At 40.6% G+C, this 24620-nt stretch overlaps 1 protein-coding gene across 3 annotated transcripts; it reads left to right on the forward strand.

The window, feature by feature from the left end:
* Window positions 1-1242: 1242 nt before the first annotated feature.
* On the forward strand, window positions 1243-23789 carry kansl1l (KAT8 regulatory NSL complex subunit 1-like). 3 transcript variants are annotated; one of them, XM_037789365.1, is made up of 16 exons: window positions 1243-1493; window positions 4346-5465; window positions 10321-10477; window positions 11047-11199; window positions 12402-12505; window positions 13719-13893; window positions 14801-14975; window positions 15327-15458; window positions 18039-18185; window positions 18273-18370; window positions 18641-18753; window positions 19634-19706; window positions 19811-19911; window positions 20267-20387; window positions 22498-22744; window positions 23323-23789. In XM_037789365.1, exons 2-15 carry the CDS (start codon window positions 4387-4389, stop codon window positions 22717-22719), a joined length of 2850 nt encoding a protein of 949 aa, XP_037645293.1. In that variant the 5' UTR covers window positions 1243-1493; window positions 4346-4386; the 3' UTR covers window positions 22720-22744; window positions 23323-23789. The 3 variants fall into 3 exon arrangements, with proteins under 3 accessions (XP_037645293.1, XP_037645294.1, XP_037645295.1); XM_037789366.1 differs by having other exon boundaries at window positions 10324-10477; XM_037789367.1 differs by having other exon boundaries at window positions 10327-10477.
* Window positions 23790-24620: the final 831 nt, after the last annotated feature.

A 24620-nucleotide genomic window follows, 5' to 3' on the forward strand; every position in this document is an offset into this window, starting at 1 on the left:
GGTATGACACATGCGCAGTAAAATCTGGCCTGCACTCGCCGAAATTGAGCCAATCACAACGCACGACCGCAGTTTCAGTTACACTGCGCATGTGTTATACCCCATACATACCCTAAGACCCAAGTCCGCCCGTGACCCAGCCTCCTTTCCATAGGCCTTGCCTAAAACACGGAAATTAGTTAGAATTTTAGCACTTCCGGTTCCCTCGTCTGGAAGTCAATGGGTTTTTTGAATATGTTTTTAGTAAGATGTCTGAAATAACACAAGTTTAAGAGATTTTAACGTTTTTTTCTACAACATAAAATACATCAATAAATACCCCACTCGTGAATTTTGATGTCTTTATGTGTCTTAAAAATGGCGGTTGCTAACAAGTGGTTAAATGAGACTACAAAACGTCATTATGCCGACTCGTTCGCCTCATTGTTTATACTCATGTTCATTTGACCGTGGTGTAGTTTGTTTATTAGCCTAACGTTTGCATTTAAAAAAATCATAAAAGTGGTGTTCAATTGTGAAGATTATCTTGCGGAATAAAAATGTGTAAGTATACCAGGAATGTTTGTTTGCCACAGAGCTCATATTCTGCAATAATCCAAAAACCAAATAGAAAAATCCTATAGACATTTTGTCGAGGGAACCCAGGGCGATGCTAACATCCTGGTTGGCCCTACAAAAATACGTCATCCCCGGAGCAACTCAATGGAGATTAGGGTTAAAAAAAAATGTATTTTTGCTAATGCTTTCTGGGATGATTTGCATTATTGGTTGTCCACTAAATTTGTATTTTTTTCTAATCTAAGAAAGGAAAATGTTATATTTGGTACGATTGTGAAAGATCCCGTACATGACCTGGCAATCAATTCCATAATCATTCTTGGAAATTTTTGTATACATAAAAATAGATTCCTGAAATCAAGACCAAATTTCTATGTTTTTCATAAGGAGCTGTGTCTTTACTTTTCATCTCTGAAACATATAGTTAGTTGAGGACCTTCAACCTTACAGAGAACCCCTATAGCACTATTAGCACTATTCACACATTCCCTTACTTTTGTTTTTGTATTGTTTTGTTGTGGACTGTTCTGTACGATGCCATATTGTAATGTAAATTTCTCAATAAAATAAAATAAGAAAAAAAATAAAAAAAATTGGGGAAGTGGAATTTTTCCCTCTGTGTTCTTCTTTGTCCGAGCTTCTGAAGAGGACCATGAAGGCATCGCGAGTCCAGCCCCTCCTCGTTCAAATGAGTGTTTCAGTCCTCTCGGCAGTTGATGAGTGAAGAAGAGGAGGAGGAGGAGGAGGACGAAGGAGGAGAAGGAGGCAGTTAAAAGGAGAGGAGATCAGAATAAATGTCACCGTCGGACAGCCAGGGGGATAGCCAGATAAACCAGTCAGATTTAAATCACCGGAAGGACCGATAAAAGAAAGATTTAACGTCATATTCAACGTTAAATCTGACCGTAATGAACGACGGTTGAGCTGCTGTTCAGGTGAGCAACGTTCATGTTAAACATACTTTATATGGAGTGTTGACGGTTAATGTCCGTTAGTGGACAGTTTAAGTGATTGTTAATTTAAACTAACGGTTATAACGGTAACTGGCTTCGCCTCTAGTTAGTTAGTTAATCCGTTAGTTACCGTTAGTTAATGAGCTAAACGTTATAAATCAGAGGGGAACCAGAGTTAACCCAAATAAACTGAGCAGCAGCAACAAAATGAGGATGTTATGCTCTAAAATGTGCGTGTTGTTACCGAAATATGTGGCCGATAAACGGTGAACAAGGCGACCCGTTAACCGTAACCGCGGTGTGTATCCCCCTCAGTGTTAAATCACTGTAGTGGTTCTCACCATGGTGACTGTCAGTCTTACTCCACCACAGTTCAGTTTAATGGTGTATTAGTATTCCTACTAATAAACAGTGATCTGTGTATGGTGCTTACAGCTTTATTTTTTTATGATTTATTTTGCATGAGGATATTATAGCTACTAACTAGGGCTGTCCATAGATAATAAAATATTAATATATATTTATCTGTTCAAAATGTAACTTAAAGGGACTATTTATTATTTATTTTATTATTTATTATTATTTTATTTTATTTATTTTATTATTTATTATAGCTACTAACTAGGGCTGTCCATAGATAATAAAATAATATATATTTATCTGTTCAAAATGTAACTTAAAGGGACTATTTATTATTTATTTTATTATTTATTATTATTTTATTTTATTTATTTTATTATTTATTATAGCTACTAACTAGGGCTGTCCATAGATAATAAAATAATATATATTTATCTGTTCAAAATGTAACTTAAAGGGACTATTTATTATTTATTTTATTATTTATTATTATTTTATTTTATTTATTTTATTATTTATTATAGCTACTAACTACGGCTGTCGATAGATAATAAAATATTAATATATATTTATCTGTTCAAAATGTAACTTAAAGGGACTATTTATTATTTATTTTATTATTTATTATTATTTTATTTTATTTATTTTATTATTTATTATAGCTACTAACTAGGGCTGTCGATAGATAATAAAATATTAATATATATTTATCTGTTCAAAATGTAACTTAAAGGGACTATTTATTATTTATTTTATTATTTATTATTATTTTATTTTATTTATTTTATTATTTATTATAGCTACTAACTAGGGCTGTCGATAGATAATAAAATATTAATATATATTTATCTGTTCAAAATGTAACTTAAAGGGACTATTTGTAACTTTCAGAAATGCTTGTTAACAGCGACACCTGTGGCCGTGAAATCAACGAAAGTCAGCGTGGGGCTCGCGCTTGCTCGCTCTAATTATACCTGAACAGCATCGCTTAAAACAGTGAGGAGACACAGCTAAAACCACAATATCACTCTATATTTCAGCTGCTTGGCAGTAATGTTAGCTGACCAGACGAAGGTCTCTCCATGAACATGATTTAGATCTGATCTTAGTGTTGGCTTTTAGTGCCTCAGTGCAGGCTGATGCAGCGGGGCTCTGCAGCGTGTCTCTCTGCTCTCTCCGCCCGCAGCCGGAGAGAGCAGAGGAGACACCGGCACCCGGTCGGTAACGAGACGATAACGTCACTAACTGAGGAGCTCCGTCACTTCACAAGACACGGGAAACCTCTGTTGGTCTGGAGGAGCTGCAGCATTTATTTCTGCACAAACGTCCACTGAACATTCACTAGATATTCTCAGAGCTAAACTAACTCTTCTGCAGTGTGGAGTGAGCGCGCGTTCACGTCTAGAGGTGGAGCGAGCTGAGAACGCGCGCGCTCTCTGAGTGAAAGCAGGCAGGCAGAGGAGGAGAGGCAGCGGCCACACGCGAACGTGCATATGCGAGCGCGCATGTGTGGCGACCCGCTACATTTATACGCTTAAAAAGTTACAAATAGTCCCTTTAAAGGGAAATTTGTCAATTATTTAATTAATCTTATCAACACAGGAGTGGTCAATTATGCTTGGTTTATGCAAATGTATGTATATATTTATTATTGGAAATCAATTAAATGGCAAATGGACTTGCATTTATACAGCGCTTTTCTAGTCTTCCAACCACTTTAACACTACATGTCAGCATTCACACACACATTCAACTCTGGCCATCAGGATCTAATCTAAATACTCATTCACACACTGTGGCTGTGCCTTCAGGAGCAATTTGGGGTTCTTGCTCAAGGACACATCGACATGTGACCCGGAGCAGCCGGGGATCGAACCACCAACCTTCCGATTGGTGGATGACCTGCTCTACTCTCTGAGCCACAGCCGCCCTAATTAACAACACAAAACAATGACAAATATTGTCCAGAAACCCTCACAGGTACTGCATTTAGCATGACAAATATACTCAAATCACATGGCAAACTCAAGCCCAACAGGCAACAACAGCTGTCAGTGTGTCAGTGTGCTGACTTGACTACGACTTGCCCCAAAACTGCATGTGATTATCATAAAGTGGGCATGTCTGTAAAGGGGAGACTCGTGGGTACCCATAGAACCCATTCACATATCTTGAGGTCAGAGATCTAGGGACCCCTTTGGAAATTCCCCTTAGGAATATAACACACACCAACATTTAGAGTAAGTTTGGAGCGTTATGTAACCTCCTAAGCTACTATGACATGGTTGATATACCAATGGATTAGGTTTTTCTGGTTTTATATGATACCAGTACTGAGTAACTGAGCCCGCTACAACCTCCGAAACATCGATTGCGTTTATGCGTTAAAGAAATTAGTGACAAATTTGCGTTAACGCTTATTATCCCGTTAACTTTGACAGCCCTACTACAAAACATGTGTTTTTTCTTGTCAGGTGATTTAAGGCTGTGAAGTTTGCTGCCTTGACCATCGGGTATGGCCCCAGCCCTGACCAAAATCCTGAAAGATGACCACGGGATCCACCTGTCCTCACCTCCTGCCTCCGCCAGAATGGACTCAGATGGGAGAGCCGTGCATAGTGCTGAGCTGGAGTCTCCCATGAGGTCGACAGATGACGGTGAACTCCAGAAGATGTGGCTCAACCTTTCCCTTTTTCCCTCTCTGGACTCTTGTCTCCCTGTGAGCCCCCTGGACGTCCCTGCCAGCCCTGTGCTGTCCCCGCGTCTGCAGGCGTCTGCCAGCCAGTGCGAGACGGTGCTCCTCCCCAGCCCTGCTTCCCTCCTCAGCTTCCTTTCCTTCAATAAAGGCCGGAGAAACTCTCATCAGGTGGCCTGCGTCTTCCCAGGTGTACCAGACATGTTTTTATTCACTGAGCACAATAGGCAAGAGGCTCGCCTGCTGCATGGACACAGCGCTGCTCCTGAACGTGGGCCAGATGGCGGTGATGTGCATCGCTCCCCTCTTATCCTCACCAGTGTTCCTCCTTCATATTCCCATGGAGAGATAAACTCCCAGGGCTACACTTCCTTCTTTGCGCCCCCACCTACACAGACACAAGGGAAAGTGGCTGGAATGGGCTGTCCTTCTCCATCTTCAGCGCAGCCTTGCAGTGGCAGGGTGCACTCCGAGCAGCCGGCACCCAGAGCCGTGCTCGAGGCGGTCGTGAAGGAGCAGATTTCCAGGCAGGCAGGGCTGCAGAGCCAAGCTCAGAGGCTGCAGAGGAGACTGCAAGCCCTGCTGGGAGAGCACGCTTTGCTTCACTGCACCCAGCAGCTGGAGGGGCTGGAAAGGCACCATCAGCTCGGCGGTGGCGTGTCTCTCGACAGCCCGGACTCCATACGTTCCAGTATAGTGGGAAGTAAACCCCATTGTTCTTGGCTGGAGTCGTCCACAGCCACGTGCTCCTTCGCAGAGCTCAGAGAGTTCAGCCGCTCCAGCCAGGCGGTGCTGAGAGGCCTGCAGGAGGCTCTGGACTCTGAGGCCACGGCCAGCAGCAGCTCAGACGAGGAGCAAGAGGAGGAGAAGATCCACGGCAGAACCAAGACTTCACGTGTGTGAGTAGAAGGTGGACGTAGTTAGCTGCATGCGTCCTGTGAAACACATTAATCAACATGACTAAAATCCTAAAGCCCTGAAGGTGGCTTCTTTGGGCAACTGGGGTATATGACACAAGACAAAAATCATAATTAGCTGCTACTCATTAGAAAAAATATAACATTTCATAACACGTTATAGGTGTTCTTATTATATAGTTCAAATATGATGTGAAGTTTCATCACAATACAATATTATATCCATTCTTTGGACAACAGTACAATATTTGCCGATATCACAAAGTTTGCCACGATTTGATTTTGATTCGATTCAATTCCGAGGCCCGCGATCAATATGAGACAATATTATGTTTTATATATATTTAACACAAGCAGTTACATTTATATCAACTCACAAAAAGCAACTAAATTAAGATTTGACAATTTTATTACTAGACTCTTCCAGACATTTAAATGAAAAACATAATTTTTTTATTTTTATAAAAACAATACAAATAGACCTCTTGTTGTCTATAAAGTGCCACATTTCTCATGTTTAAGTGCAAATGTTTTTTTATCAGTTAAGAATTTCAAAATAAAGGCGTATCTTTAAGATGCCGATATGTATCGATGTTTTCACTTTGCATCGATGATATTTGATCGTTGATCATTGAATCGCTATATCGATCCAGATCGATGGATCGTTACACCCCTATTTTAAATGGCTGCAATCAACAGATTCGGTTGTACATTTTGTACTTGTTTATTGGGCTGTATTGCTTGTTCGAAAACACATTTTCCATATGTAGAACATGAAAGGATTGGTTCTTTTTTTACAAGCAAATTGAGTGAGACCAGTTTCCTTGTCTCTGAAGTTGTGGACCGCCTTGAAATTGAAGTCTCTTTTCTTATTTTGAGTATTTCTAAGAGCCACAGTGTGTGTCATATGGGTCACAGCTGGTTATTCCAGCTAAATAAACACACCACAAAAAAGGAGAGACTTTAGAAATCCCCTGAACCTCGTATTTTGCTTATCAAGTCGTGGTGAGACATGATTTCACATGCTTGTGTTGAATAAAAACAATAAGAAACCATTTCACAAACTCCACTGTTCTCTCACTGCCAAAAGATTTATCATGCTTTTCTGTGATTTGGTTGCCAGAAGAACTCAGCGGTGGTTCACGCTGGAGCCGTTGGTTTTAATTCAGACTACACAGAGGTGGACTCTTACTCTAAGCAACCTTTAAATTCAGAACAACGAAGACACTGAAAACACAGCGAGAGGGAACTTTGAAAAAGAATACAAATATGGTGTCAATTGGAGAGATTATTTCAGAATGACGGTATACGTTTTGGAAAGTCAGCTGTCTCTGTGTATGAGGTCCGCTGTGGCTCTGCAGGGTTAGGCGCATATTTCACTTGGCCCTCAGCAAAGTTTACAGTGCGGTTGTCATAAGAGTTTTGTCCTCCCAGCTGTGGAGAGTGTGATGACATTTTTTAGCCATGCACACACATATACACACACACACACACACACACACACACACACACACACACACACACACACACACACGTTGTCTTTCCATGCTGCAGTCGTACATTCAGCAGACAAGCCAGCTCTCTCTACCCACAGGCTAGGAAATAAACACGGCAATGCCAGCAAGCCTGTAACATGGCAGCCACTCTGTGCCATCGTGCTCCGCCTCGTTCTAGTGAAAAATATTTTGGAAGTGTGTGACCTGTGTGTGTGTGGTTTGGATGGATGGTGCTGCTGTACTTGTGTCCTTGCTCAAAGAGAGCCAGGCGAGAAAAAAATGATGGAAATCCTTTATGTTCTGACGTCCAGTTAGGATGTTTTTTGTGGTGCTAACAAGCCACAAAACCATATCAACTTGCAGAAAAACTGCACATTGCAAATTATTATAATCAGATTTTTTTTTACATATTTTTCCTGTTACATCTTTGCATTGGTCTGGTTAATATTGTGGCAAATATCCACAAATAAATATGTTAATGAGAAACACTGCAATATTAAATACAGGGAATGGAAGCAACTGAGCTACAAAAACAAAACAAATCCAACATGCCGGTGTCTTGTTTACAGCATGCTGTACACCATGATTGGCGCAAAATGAAATGACCAACAGACCGAGTGCAAACATGTCAAATTCAGGTCAGATCTACAGTATAATGAAAGTCTGTATCTGGACAATTACTTGTCACATCCTTTCTGAACAATTAATTGCCTGCAAACCTTTTCAATAATTTTTCTGGCTGACAGTAGAAAGTGACAGGAAACATTTGGGAGTGATATACTGCATATTTGCTTCAGAAATTTCAGGGAAAAAGATATCCGTGTCCCTTATCATTTAATTTGAAAATTAAACTGATAAGCGTTACAAAAATACAACAGAAACTAGATACTTTGGGAAGGAGATTGTTTTGAGAGAGACATATGCTGTGCCAGAGTTATTCTGCTGTTCTCCTGGCTGTGTAGGGGTAGTAGTCAGTTTAATTATTTTTAGCACCACGTTACCAACATCATGTTACCAGGTTAATACACTTACTAGTCTGCAATGTGGGGACGTCAGTGTGGAGTCAGGGTTAGGACAGGAGGGGTAACGTCTTGGTCTTGGCTTCAGTCCTATTAGACCTTTCTATTTGGACGAGTGAAGTCATGTTTGCTCTAAGTGCAGCACCATTTTATTTCTTCAGTTAGATGTAGCTCTTCAACCCTTCTGTTTGCCTCCTGAATCAGTGCAATAAACAGGAGCTGTTTACAAAATTGGGGGCATGTTTATTAGCACTGAGAACAGGAATGAGAAAGGGTTTTTTGTGCGTGTGTGGTGTGTGTGAGTTTTTTTATTTGGCCAGCTTCGGTCATCTTGGAAGCGTCAGCTTGCCTTTTGTACGAGTCTGTGGAACAATGCTCTGTGCTTCGCCAATAAACCTCCCCTGGGGAGTTTTTATGGCAAGTTCCTCCTTGAAGAGGATATCTCCACGCTGGAAAAGGGACAAGACATTGTCCCCCTTTAGAAAATGTGGAAATAGTTGGCCTTTAACATTCTAAGTGTGAACTTGTAAAGCGGTGAGATGGTTTGAAACCATGTGTCCACGTTGCTCACTGCACTGGGCAGCAGTCCTTCACACTTCCAGCTGTTGCACATTTTCAGTTTTCAGTATGTTTGTAATTTTAGATGTACAGTGTTGTGTGGAAGTATTTGTAAAGGGCTATGTGTTGGAAAGTTGAAGTGCAGGACACACCCAAAAGCCTGAATGTCTCTGCAGGAGCCAAGAAACACAATCCAAATAGGAGGATTCATAAACCCACAACAACTTGCTGGGGCTGGCCTCTTATTCAACCAGGACTTGGCTTTGAAAACTCATTCTTTCTCACTGTGGAGGATAGCCAGTGGGCTGTTAGACATTACCACATTATATTCAGCGATGTTAATATCTTCATGGAAATTATGTATGTAAATATGTACTTGCACACTAACAGGTATAAGGCAACCTTTCCTCTCCAGTCCTCTCCCACTGACTCGCCTACTGCTTGGCAAATATTCCAGGAATTTTCTCATTATACAGTTGGAAAGAGCCGCGGGGCAGCCAGGTCTGGTCATTGTCGGTGGAGGGAAGAGGGAGAGATACTCCTTAACACACGGATATTAGCTTAGGGTTGAGTGAAACCCAGTCCAGAAGCAGTTATTAAAGAGGACCTATTATGCTTATTTTCAGGTGCATACTTGTATTTTTTGGGTTTCTACTAGAACATGTTCAAATGCTTTAATGTTCAAAAAAAACTCATACCGACTGTGCTGCAGCACCTCTATTCACCCTCTGTCTGAAGTGCCCATAGACTGTAAGAAGTGGACGTAGTCACTCATTGGTTAGTGGACTGCCATTTTAAAGCCTCAAGTTTGGCAGTTAGGCCCGAAAAGCCCAGTCTGTTGTGATTGGTCAACCGAACCAAACTCTTCAGACTCCGCTCCAGCTCTGCTCTAACTAGCTTGGTTTGAGGGCGGGCCAAACTAGCCGCTAGGCAGGTATTGTGCAAATGTGTTGCTTGGCGACATCACCATGTTAAGGCAGGAATTCAATTTGTTTTCATTTGCAAAGTTCTCCTTCATATCTACAATAAACTGAGTCTAATTGTGATCAGGCAAGCAAACAACATTTTGGGTATTGACGTAACAGGCTAATATTACAATAACTACCTCACAATACCAAAGGGTATTGCCAGATCCCCTGTGTGTAGCTGCTTTCTGACTGGCCCTAACCTCCTGTTTGAAGTGGGGGGAGTCGCTCCCTGTCCTCGCCAAGGTCCAAGAGCACTGCCATAGCAACTATTGCCCCGCTGAAGCCAGCCAACCACACACACACAGAAGATAAATGCTAACTGAACAGGCTAGTGCCATGGAAACATACTATAGATACACACCACACAAATCAACAGTGTTTTATTCTGTGGCCTAGATAAGCTTTTGTGCTTCCGCAAAATCCCCCCCCAACCCCCCTATGTTGTTGGGATGCTTAACAATTTACACATGCTACATGGCAACATGGTTGGTGTAAAATAGGTCATAAGATGACAGTGCTGCAGGTTTGGTATGTCAGTGCTCTCTTTGTGTTACTTTTCCCTTTGGTGACACACATTTTCCTGCCAATGATTCTCGTATGCTGAACTCTTCATACTGGAGTTCACGACTGCATTCATTGACATTTTTCCACATTCATGGACAAATTCCAAAGCTTTTTGAATGATCTTCTTGTGAGGTCGTTTCACCATTTGACAAGAATGAATGGAATACTGTAATACCACTACATGGGTCTAAGTGTCCTTCTCTGTCATCCATCACCCTGCTTCTCCTGCCAGCAGCAGCAGCAGCAGCAGCAGCAGCTGTGAGAGGCGGTGGCTGGAAGAGAGAGCTGAGCTGGGCAGCAGATGGAGTTGGTTGCAGCTACGGCTGGCCGAGCTGGAGGGGAGGATACAGCAACTGGTGGAGCTCCACAAGCACATTCGCTCTACCAAGGTAAGACAAAAGTCCTCTGTAAGCACCTCAATGAAGGGCGGTTGACATAATGTACCAACTGGCAGCCATAAATTATTAAGGGCAGGCCTTGATACAAGTCAGTTTTGTGTGAAGACAATGTATAGGGTCAGCCAACTTTTGCTGTCTTATTGCAAGTATCTTGTAGAAAGGTGAGCTACTGTAGACACATTTTAAATCTGCATTAAGCCATGGAACCAACGTTCATGGACTACTATCACTATGAAAGGTTACATACTGTATGTATCTATAGACTCGTCTTTCCAGCATTATGGTCATTTTTTCAGAGAGAATGTCCTGTTGTTTTGTTTAATTGTATAATCAAGGTACAATGCATGGCAGAGTATACAATTGAAAACTTGAAAGTATGCTGTCTCTCTCTACTTTTAAACAATATTCTTTGTGAATAAAAAGTCTTTTAGATGTCTGAATTCAGTCATTGCAAGGATCCAAAAATCATAAATAGTCTATTTATTTTAATTCAGGCGGACCACCCCCAAAGGCTGGCGAGGGTTAAAAGGTTAACTCGTGTTTGTGTGTGTGTGTCTAAGGGTGGTGTGGTGCTTGCAGAGTCCCAGCCACTGACAGACAGACAGATCCAGCAGACCCTGCTGAGAGAAATGGCCGGGTTATCCAGCACGGCCTCAGATGCTGACACTGAACATTGCAGCCCCACACGACTTCTGCACAACATAGAGAGACAGGTAGGAGGGAGGAACTGGTATACACACACACACACACACACACACACACACACACACACACACCTGTAATGTAAATGTAATCTACAATACACAAAGTCAGGATAATATCCTTTTAAATGTATTAGTTTATCAGTCTGTAATGTAGAAAAGCACAGGAGGTTGTGTATCTATATATCTACTGTATATACACTGTATATATCCCATTGCTAGGTTGAGAAAATTAAACTAATTAATTAAGGCATGCATGCTGCTTGACCTTGTGTTATTGTCCTAAATTAGGGACTAACTCTGGAATGCATGAATTCCTGCTGCTTTATGAAGCCTACAGGTATTTAATCAGCTCAAAGGGAAATACCGTATTCGTCCTTGTGGCTGTAGAGGGTGAGCTGATGCTGGGAATCATCTGTTACAGACTGTCTTAATGGTATAAAAAATTGTTCTTAGATGTGTATTTGTGTATATTTATTTATCTGTTCTAGTTTAAAAAAAAAAAGTATTAAACATTTTACATAAATTAAAAAAATGGCACTAAAGCATTTTTTCGATTTCAGGGAACAGTGTCCCCAATTAAAACAGGCAGATACTCATGTATAATTTTATGCCAAAATGAGTACAAAATTGCACCTGAACCAGCTGATGTGCATTAACACAACCTCAACTCTGCATTTTCATTTCACTTGACAGAAGTGAGTTTGTTTGACCAGAAAAGTGGATGTTTAAGCACCTTGTGTTGTGCTTTTAAGAGTGTAATTTATGTGGATATGTTTAGCTTCCCACTCTGTGTTGATATGTAGTCTGACATTGGATGTAGATATGTGCTGTTTAAAATCACTACTGGACAGCAGTTAACACGTTTGAGCCACAGCTCTGCAGTGAAGCAACTGAGTAATTCTTAAAGCATCATCAATCATCAATAGTCAATCATAGTGCTGCACATTGGTAGCATGAATAGCACCGAGGTACCTGAATAAAATGAGTCTGTACTGTTGATCCTTTCAAACGTCACACACCATACACACGTTTATCAGTCTGATCAGTCCAGAATCTCTCATAGCAAACAATATTAAGGTGCCAAGAGAGTTTAAACACTGTATCTTGATTAGTATATCTATATACTATAGAGATGAATTTTGTTTCACACTAATGTTAAATGAATCACTTATGAAAAGCATTACAGTATATGGATGATGTCTTCATTGCAGAGCGCTCAGCTCAGCCAGATTGTCAACAGTCTGATGCCTCCTCTCAGCTTTTCACCACTATCTAAACAACCACACACCTGGGAGGGCAAGAGAGCCTTCACAAGGTAGAGAACACACACACACACACACACACACACACACGCACACACACACACACACACACACACTCACACACACTCACAGGCCTATGTGGGGGCTAGTCACTTTTCAGCAACAAGTTCAAAGTAGATAATTTGCAGCTGAAATAATCAGACATGGGACTCTTAAAGGAACAGTGTGTAACATTTCGGGGGATCTATTAGCAGAAATGGATTATAATATTCATAACTATGTTTTCATTAGTGTATAATCACCTGAAAATAAGAATCGTTGTGTTTTCGTTAGCTTAGAATGAGCCCTTCATATCTACATAGGGAGCGGGTCCTCTTCACGGAGTCCGCAATGTTGCTCCTCCATGTTTCTAAAGTAGCCCAGAACAGACAAACCAAACACTAGTTTTAGAGAGAGCCGTTTCAATTTTTACATTACCTGAAGGCCACCGTAGTTCTCCGACACGCTTGCGAAACTGCGGCAACGTGAGCCTCAGAGAGCAAATCCGTGGTATCGCCAGCCGCCATTTGACTTCCGTTGCTCCTAAAGTAGTGTTATTATGGTAAGGATGGCGTTACCACGGTTTGGCACTCAGTGGCTCACGTTACCGCAGTCTTAGAAAGGGAGGAGTGAGCGGAGGGATACTCCTTTGGTTGCAATCTGCAACCACAAATCCTACACACTGTACATTTAAATTATGCTTGATTAGATAAGACGCTCTCTAAGGAGAAATAGATCATATATTGATATATTTAATAGACGACAGATCGTACAAGTTAGATAAAGCAAATGCATGTAAATTCAAAACAGAGAAAGTGATACCGATAGAGGTTTGTCCATTGTCCCGTTTAGGCCTAGGCTACAGGCTACGTTATCAAGGTTGAAAACATGCTCCCTGTTTGTAATGTAACCCAGTGAAACAGCCTGGTTGCTCCACACCATCTGGCCTGACTTGAATCATCCCTTCATGTCTTTCCTTCCTGCTGCCTTTTTAACTCTCCCTGTCTGGCTCTGAAGATAAAAGCCACGTGATTTAAAAAAAAAAAAAAAAAAGACCTTCTGCTTGTTTATGCATGTAACAAGGTGTTTTTTGTTCCTGGTTATTATTCTCAGAGAAGATCTAAGCCCAACAGCACATTGGAAGAACTTGCTTTTTGAGTACTTGTGATCTAAGCATGAATCATATCCTTGACATGTCCATGACCTCACCTGATCTCGTCCCCTCAGTGGTCAGAAAGGAGACAACGTCTCTGTGCCTGGGAGTTCTAAGCGAAGGAGACTGGGGACCAGGGGGCTCTTCAAAGCTAATGTGTCATGCGTGTGTGCCCGGACCAGACCCTTGGTCACCTACCACAAGCCTAAACTGTTCACTTTCAACACATGCAACCCCAGCAGTCCACAGGTAGGCACACACACACAGTCTCCTCTATTTTATTTCTGGGATTATTTGCTGTTTCAATTACAATGTGTTCAGTTTTGTATTATTTCTTATTTACCTCACACGCTTATTCTTATCTTAAAACCGCTCATTAGTGCCGCCCATATCCCTGTGCAGTGTAAGCGGGTGTAGATAATAGATGGATGCATACAGTTGCATTTGCATTCCCCCCCTCGCTATTCTGAGGATGTGACAGTAAAGACAGTAATGATGACAGATGACGCCAGAACTTTGCATGATTACTGTATTGTAAAATTATTCATGTCAAATGTAGCTTCAAAGCAGTGGCTCTTAGTCGGGCTTCAGTGTTGGAATGCCATATCACTAAAATAGTTCCTCAAATTAAACAGGAATTAATGTTTAAAGCCCAACACCTGCCTTTAATTAAGCGGTAATATCTCTTGGATTTGCTTCAAATAAACAAGTGAATGTGATTATTTTAAAGCTCTAGCCTTTATTTAGCCTGGGGACATTGCTATGTTCTTGCCCAAGTCAAAGGTCAAGTGGTTGGCAATGCCCTGCTTACTGTAGCGTCACACAGTTCTAGTAATAAGAGCTACCACATTATCATTGTACAATTATATACAATATCACACACACACAATACTTCAATTCAGTTTTGTGTTCATTTTTTTGTGATATCTTTATTTAAACCTGCACTAATCAATATTTTATGTTAACAATGGATCAAATGACCTGGTAGTATTTTTTGATAAATGTTGAGGTAAATATTGGGGTAATTTGTCAGTAATTCCAAAGAAATTTCAAATAGGTCACTTGCTAATTATCACCTAATTACCATGAAATTTGCGGACCTGTAAAATGAAGTGTTACCAATTTTCTCCCTCTCTTGTTTTCTCTTGTGATTCAGGACTCGGGGAGGTTCACGTCCACCCTCTCCTCTTCTCTCTCATCATCTTCCTGTTCATGTTGCTCATCTTGTGATCCCGTAGTCCTGTGCTCTGGTCCGGACTGCAGCTCCAGCAGGGCCCTGTCCTCCAGGACCCCCAACTCCACACGTCACCCTGTGTCGTCTCTTTCACTCGGTAAGAGAAACATTAACACAGCTTCACAACATTGACTAGTGTTAAAAAGGCTATACAATCTTAAACGTGTGGGAAGACTTGTGTACGCTAAGCAACTTTTTTCTTTGAAAAGAAAATTTGTAATATTGATTCATCTGCTGTTTTCTGAATGGAGTAGTTCACAAGAGTCATTTCTTGGCTTCATATTTGACTTGGCAGACCTACTCTGAGGTGCAACGCACACCGGCCATGTTGGGCCCTTGATTGCATGCTTGCATATAGAAATGTGCTGAGAAATTGATCATAAAAATGTTAGACTGCTGAAAAACATTGTTTTGACAGCATACTTAAATTTGTGTCGTCCTCTTCCAGACACTCTTCTGTCCCACCCCTTCAAGAGGGTCGCGGCCAGAGAAGAATGGTCCCAAAGGCCTCTGGTTATCAACATCCAACCATCCGGTCCAGCACACTACAACAGACGCAGCTCCACTCCACTGCACACCAGTAAGATCCTGCCCTTTACCAGTATTGATTACACCTGTACTGTTCTATGGTGCTGTCCTCTCTTATGTTCCGCTTACTCTCTTTTGCTCTACATGTACCATGTTTTGTCATTGCCACAGTATACCAGTACATCTTACTGAGCCTATATGTTTAGGTGCTGCTTGTGAGCTGGGCTATAAAATGCTTGTAACCCGCTCTGTTCTCTGTCGTAGTCAACTGATGAGGAAGATGACAGGAAGGCAGAGGTGTTATTTAAAAGACTGCACCTGCATTCTAACAGATAGGAGCCTCACTGGCTTTTGATCCACTTCTCTTTGCTGTGGTGCAATGAAGTCTGTTTTTGAAGTTGATGGTAATTTAATGTTGGTGCAAAGTCAACACCACCTGCTGCAGCTTCACAGTCAGAAACCTTCCAATGGTACCTTTTATTAGAATGACTGTAGCTACATTACTGGTGGTGCTTTGGTCCCAATGTGATAAGGCATAGCACGGAATAATGTTATAATTTGTATTTAATACAGGGCGGTCAAAGTTAACTCGATAATAATGCGTTAACGCAAATTCGTTTTAACGCCACTAATTGTTTTATTAACGCAATCGATCTTCCGGAGGTTGTAGCGGGCTGAGTTTTAGAGCTGGATAGAAGATATTGGCATCATATGAAACTAGAAAACCTGAGGAATCCAACCATGTCATACTAGCTTGTCGTGAAGGAGGTTAAATAACGCTCCAAAGTTACGCTAAATTTTAGCAAGGAAAAACCTCTGACCTCAAGACATGTAAATATAGATTTGAGCATATTTTTTATGCTAAATGCAATACCTGTGAGGGTTTCTGGACAATATTTGTCATTGTTTTATGCTGGTAATTGATTTCCAATAATAAATATATACTTAATTTTTTTGTATAAAGCAAGCATATTTGCCCTCTTCCATGTTGATAAGAGTATTAAATACTTGACATATCTCCCTTTTAAGGTACATTTTGAACAGATAAAAAAATGTGTGATTAATTTGTGATTAACTATTTTAATCGATTGACAGCCCTACTTTAATTTATTGTATTGTTATATGTTTATTTTTACATTCAAAGCTATTGTAAACATTTAATTTGTAAAAAAAAAAAATAGAATATTAGTTATACTAACAAAACATTTACATTTTGATAGACTCAAATTAATTTTTTGTTTACATTGTTTCTAAACAATAAATTATGAGTAATTCTGACAATAATAAACTAACAATGGTCGGTTGTAGTGAAAGGAAACAATATTACCTTGAATAAAATGGCTGCTGTGTCTGCTTGTTATCTCCCTGTGTAGCATCATAAGTGGTTTTCTAGTATGTCAGACATCCCACTGGGTCTGTATGAGGCCTCTAACTGAGCAGCAGGTGGAAATGAAATCATGTGGCATTTCACCAGACGTCAATATGTGTCTTTGTATATTAGTCTGAAGCTACTGAATGATCATTTACCTCTGCACTTACATATCTCTGGCGGCTCTGGTTTCAGGGCTTTAAGTGGCCCTTACTCCCATGGTTATAGATTGATGATCCAAAACAATCAATGATTGGTTGACTTCAGAATATTCCCTGTTCATCCGGGGCAGTTTGATTGAACATTGTGTTTTAGATTGTGTTAAATACAAAGGGGAGGTGAAAAAAGGCATGAAGTGATGTAGTAGAAGTAGAGAGAGAGAGAGTAAAAGAGGAGACACAAAGGAGGCAGACTGGAAATTTATGAAGACGTCACTCACCCACCACGCCGTCGATTTCCCGTCAGCTTGAATGATGTTATTCTCCTTTTGACGGCCTGTCAAGTAAACGTCAGCTAAAATAAAAGTCTGGCACACGGCAACAGACCTCTTATCGTAGCTAAAGTAAAATTAGATTACATAAACAGTCTAAGCAAGAAGGAGACGGAAATATGGGCAAATGGCGTGGAGAATAATGACTAATGACGCACTTGGATTAATAGTTAACTATGGTAGCTGTTTGTACAGTGTAAGAATAGAAAGCACAGGCACTACAACACAAATAATGTACTTTATTATTGAAATGAATGGTGGATTCAAGGCATTAAGTTCTGTTTGAAACTGGCAGCAGTTTCCTGACATCATTGAATATAACAACACTAGAACTAAGGCTGAGATAAGTGTGTGTGTGCATCTATAACTTTTGTAGCCCTGCTGGCAGGCAGTATTTTGGTGAGCAAGGTAACACAAAAAAGAAAAAAAGTATCTATTCAAGACCCTAAAAAACATCAAAGTGTCTTTAGCACAGTTGATTTAAGCTTTTTTTTCACCTATCTAAGCAAAAAGGAAGAGATTAAATATTTTACATTTGGCTGGCAAGTTATCTGCACTATGATTACTGGAAATAAAGCTGTTGGTGTGAGTAACGAATAGAAACTGAGATGCAGTCCCCCTGCCAAAATAATAAGTCTAAGGGTTAAAGATTAGCTTTTGTACACACTTCAACCAAAGCGTAAAATCCCTGAGGAACTGAAGGGCCGTTTGGAATGTAAAGAAATCCCCGTGGTGTATTAACTCAGTTTCCGTGTCTGTGTGTCACATTATAGGTCACACATACAAGCAGCATGCGAGGCATCATAAAAGCAGAGTTCTGGGTCTGTCACCTATCAGGACGGCAGGCTCTGCTCAGGGTCGACACAGGAGAGCCAATCAGAGGAAAAGAAAAAAAAGACGCATCCACAGGCTGATAGAAGGTGTGTGTAAGCAAGTGTATGGTCACCCTATGTTCCAGATTTACAGTGAATCAGTTTGTGATTAAATGGTGTGTGTGTTATACCCAGATGAGGAAGATGTCCTGTACCAGCTCGGTGACCCAGACACTTCAGATGAAGTGCTGGAGGAGAGCTACACACAGGTTTCACGCAAGCCAGCCTCACAGGTAACACACATTTGTGAACGTGTATACTTGTGAGAATCCTCATTGACACATACAGTAATGCCCCAATCAAGACTCGAATTAAACCGGTAAAAACACACTCTTACAACATGCATTCAAAAGCATTGTTTGACGTGCATATGAGTTAAAAAAAAAAGACTGGTCAGTCTATAGAAAACCTGTATCACGGCAACCTGGCGATGGAGAAGGGCTTTGAATGTGTGAGCACTTCTGACTCATTGGTGTGAACTGTCACACCATGTTTCCTTTTAGGGCTTTGTTCGCAAACGCCAGGGAGAGAGTGTGTACAACATTAACAACATTGTCATCCCCATGTCTCTGGCTAAAGTGGAGAAGCTGCAGTACAAAGACATCCTGACACCCAGGTATGGAGCAAAACTGAGCAAACGGAGTTGCACAGAGTTCTAAAGGTGCTGGATTTGTATTTTGACCCATCACAGACTTTCTTGAAAACGACTGGTCCGACTAACATCATCAGGACTATCATCGTCCCCAAAAATGAATCAAAATGTCTCGACTCTTGATCATGCCTCCGTTATGTTAACCTAACTTTCACAAAACCATCTGAGAAGCTGTCATTGGAAACTGTTTGGAAAGGGCAGGCACTTTCAAAAAATACTTGGCAGGTGATTGAATGAACCATCCGTCAATCAAATTAAGCAAATCTAACTGAAGGCAAAACATTGCCGTACTTCACATGTTCAGTGCCGTTCTTTCAATAAAGAAATAATCTCCAGTTCTGATATAACTGATGCTGTTGCAACATCTACTCTAACCTCTTTAGGAGCCGCCATTGTCGTTTAGAACAAACAGTCGCCTCTCCGTGTCATTTTACCGGGTCTCACACACACCTAAACCACGCCCGTAGCTGTAGTAGCTCCTCACAGGTCGCTGATTGGTCCTTTGTCTGGAGAGCCAGGACACAAACGCATTACTTGGAGCCTCAAAAGATGGATTTTCGTGTGACATTTAATCCTGCGATGATCTCGTGACATCCCGAGAATCCAGCTGCCGTGCAAGGTTACCGTTGTGTATGTACAGTAGTTATTTATTAATTACGTTTTATTTAAGAATTAGTGCTTGATTTACTTTGTCTCGCGATTAATTTTCACAATTTCTGGGGCGTTTAATGCGTTTAACGTCTGATACATAATAATACGGCTGTAATTAAACACACTGCTTATACTTTGAAATGGAATGATTTTGTGAACACTGTTCGCCATCATTGTCTGTCTTTGTTTGCAGTTGGCGGGTGATTGACACCTCGTCTCTGATGAACAGTGAGGCAGAGAAGGAAGAGGACGATGAGGATGGACAGGTAGTGTCTCCTCGCTTTGGACATGAGCTGTTTATTGTGATTTGTGATAAAAAATATCATCTAATTTGTGTGTGTGTGTGTGTGTGTGTGTGTGTGTGTTTCAGGTGGAGGATCTCATTGATGAAGTTTTTGCACAGAGACATCTGGACTTAGAGCAGAGAGAGAAATTGCGCTGGCCTTCATGGGGCATCATGCGTCCTAAAAGGTGGAAACACACACACACACACACACACACACACACACTCATTTGAATACTGTTACATGCAAAATGCAAGGTGAACTACAGGCGTCAGGTGGGTTAGGGAGAATAAACTGCCTTTCTCAAACCGCAGAAATGTCGGACAGTGTTTGTCACATTTCATGATTTTATCAGAAGATGATAACAAACAGATGCATTTGACAACTGGATTAAATCCTAAACTCACTGTGCTGACCACGCACCGCAACTATTGCACACTTGGTTTGTTCATCTGCATGTAAATATAGCCTGTGTGAAAGGGGAATGTTGAGTAATCTCCTAGTGAAGTTTCATGGCGAATGCTTGTTTTTTTTCTCTCCAGATCTGGCAGCAGGTTGTCAGGCAGTGGGGGCGGGATGTGCACATCAGGAGAGGAGAGCTCTGTGGAGTCGAGTTGTGCTCAGCTGGATACTGATGAACAGCAAAGCTCAGCGGAGTGGATGGTAAGATCAAAAGCACCACAGCTGAAACCCCAAATCCCCCAAACAAACTCTGAATATCAGCGTATGATGATTCAGGTGCCATAGGAGGGAACACACTGAGTCACACACAGCAGTTTTCTATTGGCTGTTACATTATGATGCCACGTCTCCAACATAGTGGCCACGTATCTGATAGAGGTGGGAATCACTAGAGGCCCCATGATACGATATTATCACAGTACTTAAGTCACGATACGATCTCATTGTGATTTTAAACATTTTATGATAAGATATATTGCGATAAATTACCCTTTTTCAAAATGATGCAGTTTGTCAACATCTGTTTTATCTAATAAGATACACTTTTCACTCTGTTCATCTCAGAGTTTTCATTCACATATCTTGAGGTCAGAGGTCAAGCAACCCCTTTGAAAATGCCAGTTTTTCCTGACCAAAATTTAGCATAAATTTGGAGCGTTATTTAGCATTCTTCCCGACAAGCTAACATGACATGGTTGATACCAATCGATTCCTTCGGTCTTCTTTTTTCGTATGATACCAGTATCTTCACTTTATCGAAACAATATTGCCCCGCAATATTTTTAATTGCAATTTGAGTATTCTTCTTTAATAACATATAAAAGACACACCTATTACTTATTACATATTTTCACACTGATGCCAACTGGTGTTTTATAAAATGAGTTTTGCACTGGAAAGAAGAATCCTTTCTCCTCCTGGATTGCCACCATTAAAATCAAACGATAATGAATTTGGGGTCAGAGTGGGTCAAGGATCTTATTAACTCATTTTTCCTGCGACATCAAAGTGATCAAAAGTCCCAGGGAGATAAAATAAGTTGATTAAATAGGTAATGTTTTTTTTTTTCTTAACTTATAATCACTATAAAAGGAAAATTTAGATGTATATTGCTTATAGATGATCATTTTATCACTTCAACCCCTAAATGTTGCTGATTTTCTGTAACATTCCAGTCAAATGTACATTTGTTATCTGTGCTTCAGAAGAGGGAGGTAGAGTATAGAGCGGCAAAACTGGGTTGCAGACTAATCAATACTCTTTCCCAGTCATATTGTGTGGGTTAAATAGCCTAGATGCACCCTTGAGAGCCTACACAGACACTTGTCTCCACTCTGCTCCAGTTGATGATCCTCTGATTGCAGTGCTCTGCGCCACTTGGCTTTGATTGGAGAAGGAATGAGTTGCTACTAAACCAGACTGTCCAAATCAACCGTCTCCACACCACGAATATCCCCAACTTCACTGCTTTGCACTTGTTATGCACTCCTGCGGCCATACAAACCCTGATTGAAGCACAACAGTTAGATTTTTTAAACAGGCATCAGAGCCATGCACCTCTATGATACAGCCTTCAAAGTTTGTTATTGGGAAGAGCACTAATCAGGGTTCTGGACATTATTTCACAATTTTAAAGGGGCTCTATGTAAGAATCAGAACACGCTTGTCCCACAACACTAGTTTTCCCCCCGACGTCGGTCACATTCCTGTTTTGCAAGATGGGCTTCATTAAACTTTGTGTTTTTCGTGGATCTGTGGAGTTTGTGTTGGAGTCCGAGTTATGGTGAGGGGCTGGTCGTTTGTTGGCGTTAGAGCACTCCATTTCTAACCGAATGTTAGCTATCGTTGCACACTGTTAGCCCTGTAAGCGGAGCTGAAGAGAGTAAAGGCACTCGCGAGCGCGCATTACGGCACATCCGTTTGATTTTCCCAGAAAAAACAGCCCGCATTCTTCACATTTAAAGCAGTTTACAGGCTGATAGAGGAAACCCAGAAAATCGCAGAAGGTCTCATTTTGTAGGTTAGGTTACATCCTGTTCACACATTGGCAATAAAAAACAATTTAAAAAAGTTTATAAATGTAAAAACGTACATACAGTCCCTTTAACATGTGTTGTACATTATTATGAAAAGGCTCAATACATAATTGATTTGTCGATATAAATGTTATATTCTAGAAAGTGATACATATAGCACATACTAAACTCTAAATCATGCCACCATGTCAAGTATATTCAATTTACAGATGTGTATAATATATATGAAGAATTGTTGCTCAGATCCTTTATATATGCCCTCTGTCCTCCGGCAGCCTCAGACACCCTGGGAGCCACGAGTGTTTCCTTTGGACAAGGACCAGGAAGACGCCCTGCTCTCTGATGACCCCGAAGATGTCCCATTAGGGCGGGCAGGGTGTAGCTCTGCCTCCTCCACATCAAAGAACTCCAACTCCCATCGCTCCCCAGCCCCGTCCTCTGGTGCTACACTGCCCTCTGGTGGACAAAGCCAGAGCAGCACACCCAATGACAGCTGAGAGAGCAGTGCCTTACTTTTTACATGTATGTTGGGAAATACAGTGAATTCCCTCTTTAATAGTATAGCAGTGCTTACTAAGATTGAGCTTTCTGCTGAATTTTTACTTTATTTGTTCTTAACAAATTCTTAAATTATTGAAGTAATGGAATAAGTCAGATGTAAGGCTTTTATTAATAAGACAATTTACAAAGGTAGTCATGTGTTCCTTCAGTTCATAAGTCAGTTTAGTAAATCATTTTATCATTCATTTAATAATTTATTTAGTCATTCGTTTAATTGTCTGTGCATTCATTCATCTGTCCAATAAGTAATTCATAGCACAAATGATTCATTCATTTGTTAATGGATTTCTGGTTTAATTTTTCACAACACACATCTGATAATTGATTGATTGATTGATGCAGTAATCATTAACAAAGGCATAATTCATTCATTCAGAGTAATTTAGGAAGTTAAGTCCGTAAGAAAGATCGGAAGGTTCATACAGTTAGTCATCGGATCTCAATCAAACGTCGAGAGTCAACAGCAGGAGTCGTGTTTTTGACAGTTACTCAAATGGTTCTGACAATTAAATTAATGAATTGTTTCATTTCCTCTCCAGATCTCCTCACGTCTGGGACCATGAGGAGAAAATGTGCCGTGGGAACCTTAATCGGGATACTTAATACATTCCAGAAAAGTGATTTGATGTTATTTGCTTATAGCAAATGTGTTTTTTAGGTGTATTTTTGGAGTATTGTAGCATGTACCATAATAGTTTTTAAATTGACTACTGTAGCTTCTGCTGCACATTCAGGTTTTAATGTATAAGAGGTACTGTATGTAAAGAAATATGTACCAGCACAGCCCCACTGTAGTCTCAGGTCTGTATACTGTTTGTAGTCGTCTCTTACTATTTATTTTCACAGTTGTCTTAAAAAGTCTGTATAGGAAGACTTACATATACAGTATATAACTTTTACTTGATTTACATGTGCTTTTTTCATGTTTATTTGTCTGTTGATGCTGTCATTTGGTATATATATTTTTTATGAAAGTTATTAGTAAACATTAACATTAGTAAACATAGTGGTTGATGTCATACTTTGCCAGCCGGTGCATCTCTCCATGGTTTCTATTTCAGTCACGTCTGCAACTTCAGCCAAGTGTACTTTACTAAGATGTCATTGATACAAGATAGTACTAGAAGGACAAACTAATGTGAGGTCATTTCAGCGATTTGGATGATTAACATTCATGGAGGTCAGCGCTTTTTTAGGGCCATAGTCCCAGTGAAACAGCTCCTACTTTGATCCCATATGCACAGCCTCCTCTTATAATATCCTTCACATCTACCGGGAGGCCTAATGGGCAGATGGTGGTCAAGGTCATCCCTCTCATCTTCATGTGTGTCATGTCTGTTGCTTCATACCAGGGATGAGAGACAGGGTGCCCAGAATTAGAAACGCAATCACATGAAATTAATTTTCAGATAGTAATTATGTTATTTCAGGTTGGTAGGGGTGGATTAATCGAGTTTTCCCATTTCCATTGCTTCAGATGTCTGCTGAGGCAAATCTGTATTTTAATTCTTTCTCCGGGGTGATATTAAATGTATTTCCTGGATTATTGGAAAGCAGCATATTTACTGAAAAACCAAGAGGCTTTCTCATCTCTCCATGAAAAGTGAAGGGGATCCGGCCGTCTCACATCTCCTGTAGGAGGTCCACCTGAACTCTGCCCAGCCAAATCTGTCTGATCCTGATAGCTGGCAGGCTAAAATGAGCCTCTGGAGGCCACATGGGGGCCATATTGCTCCTTAGAAGCCAGCTTCAGTTAACATTAAAACAGAATCCCTCAAGAATACGTTAATTGAACTGGAATTAACAGAACAAACTGGTGATGAATTGAAGGTAAATA

The sequence above is a fragment of the Sebastes umbrosus genome, chromosome 13 (assembly GCF_015220745.1).
Source record: "Sebastes umbrosus isolate fSebUmb1 chromosome 13, fSebUmb1.pri, whole genome shotgun sequence".
Lineage (NCBI taxonomy): Eukaryota > Metazoa > Chordata > Actinopteri > Perciformes > Sebastidae > Sebastes > Sebastes umbrosus.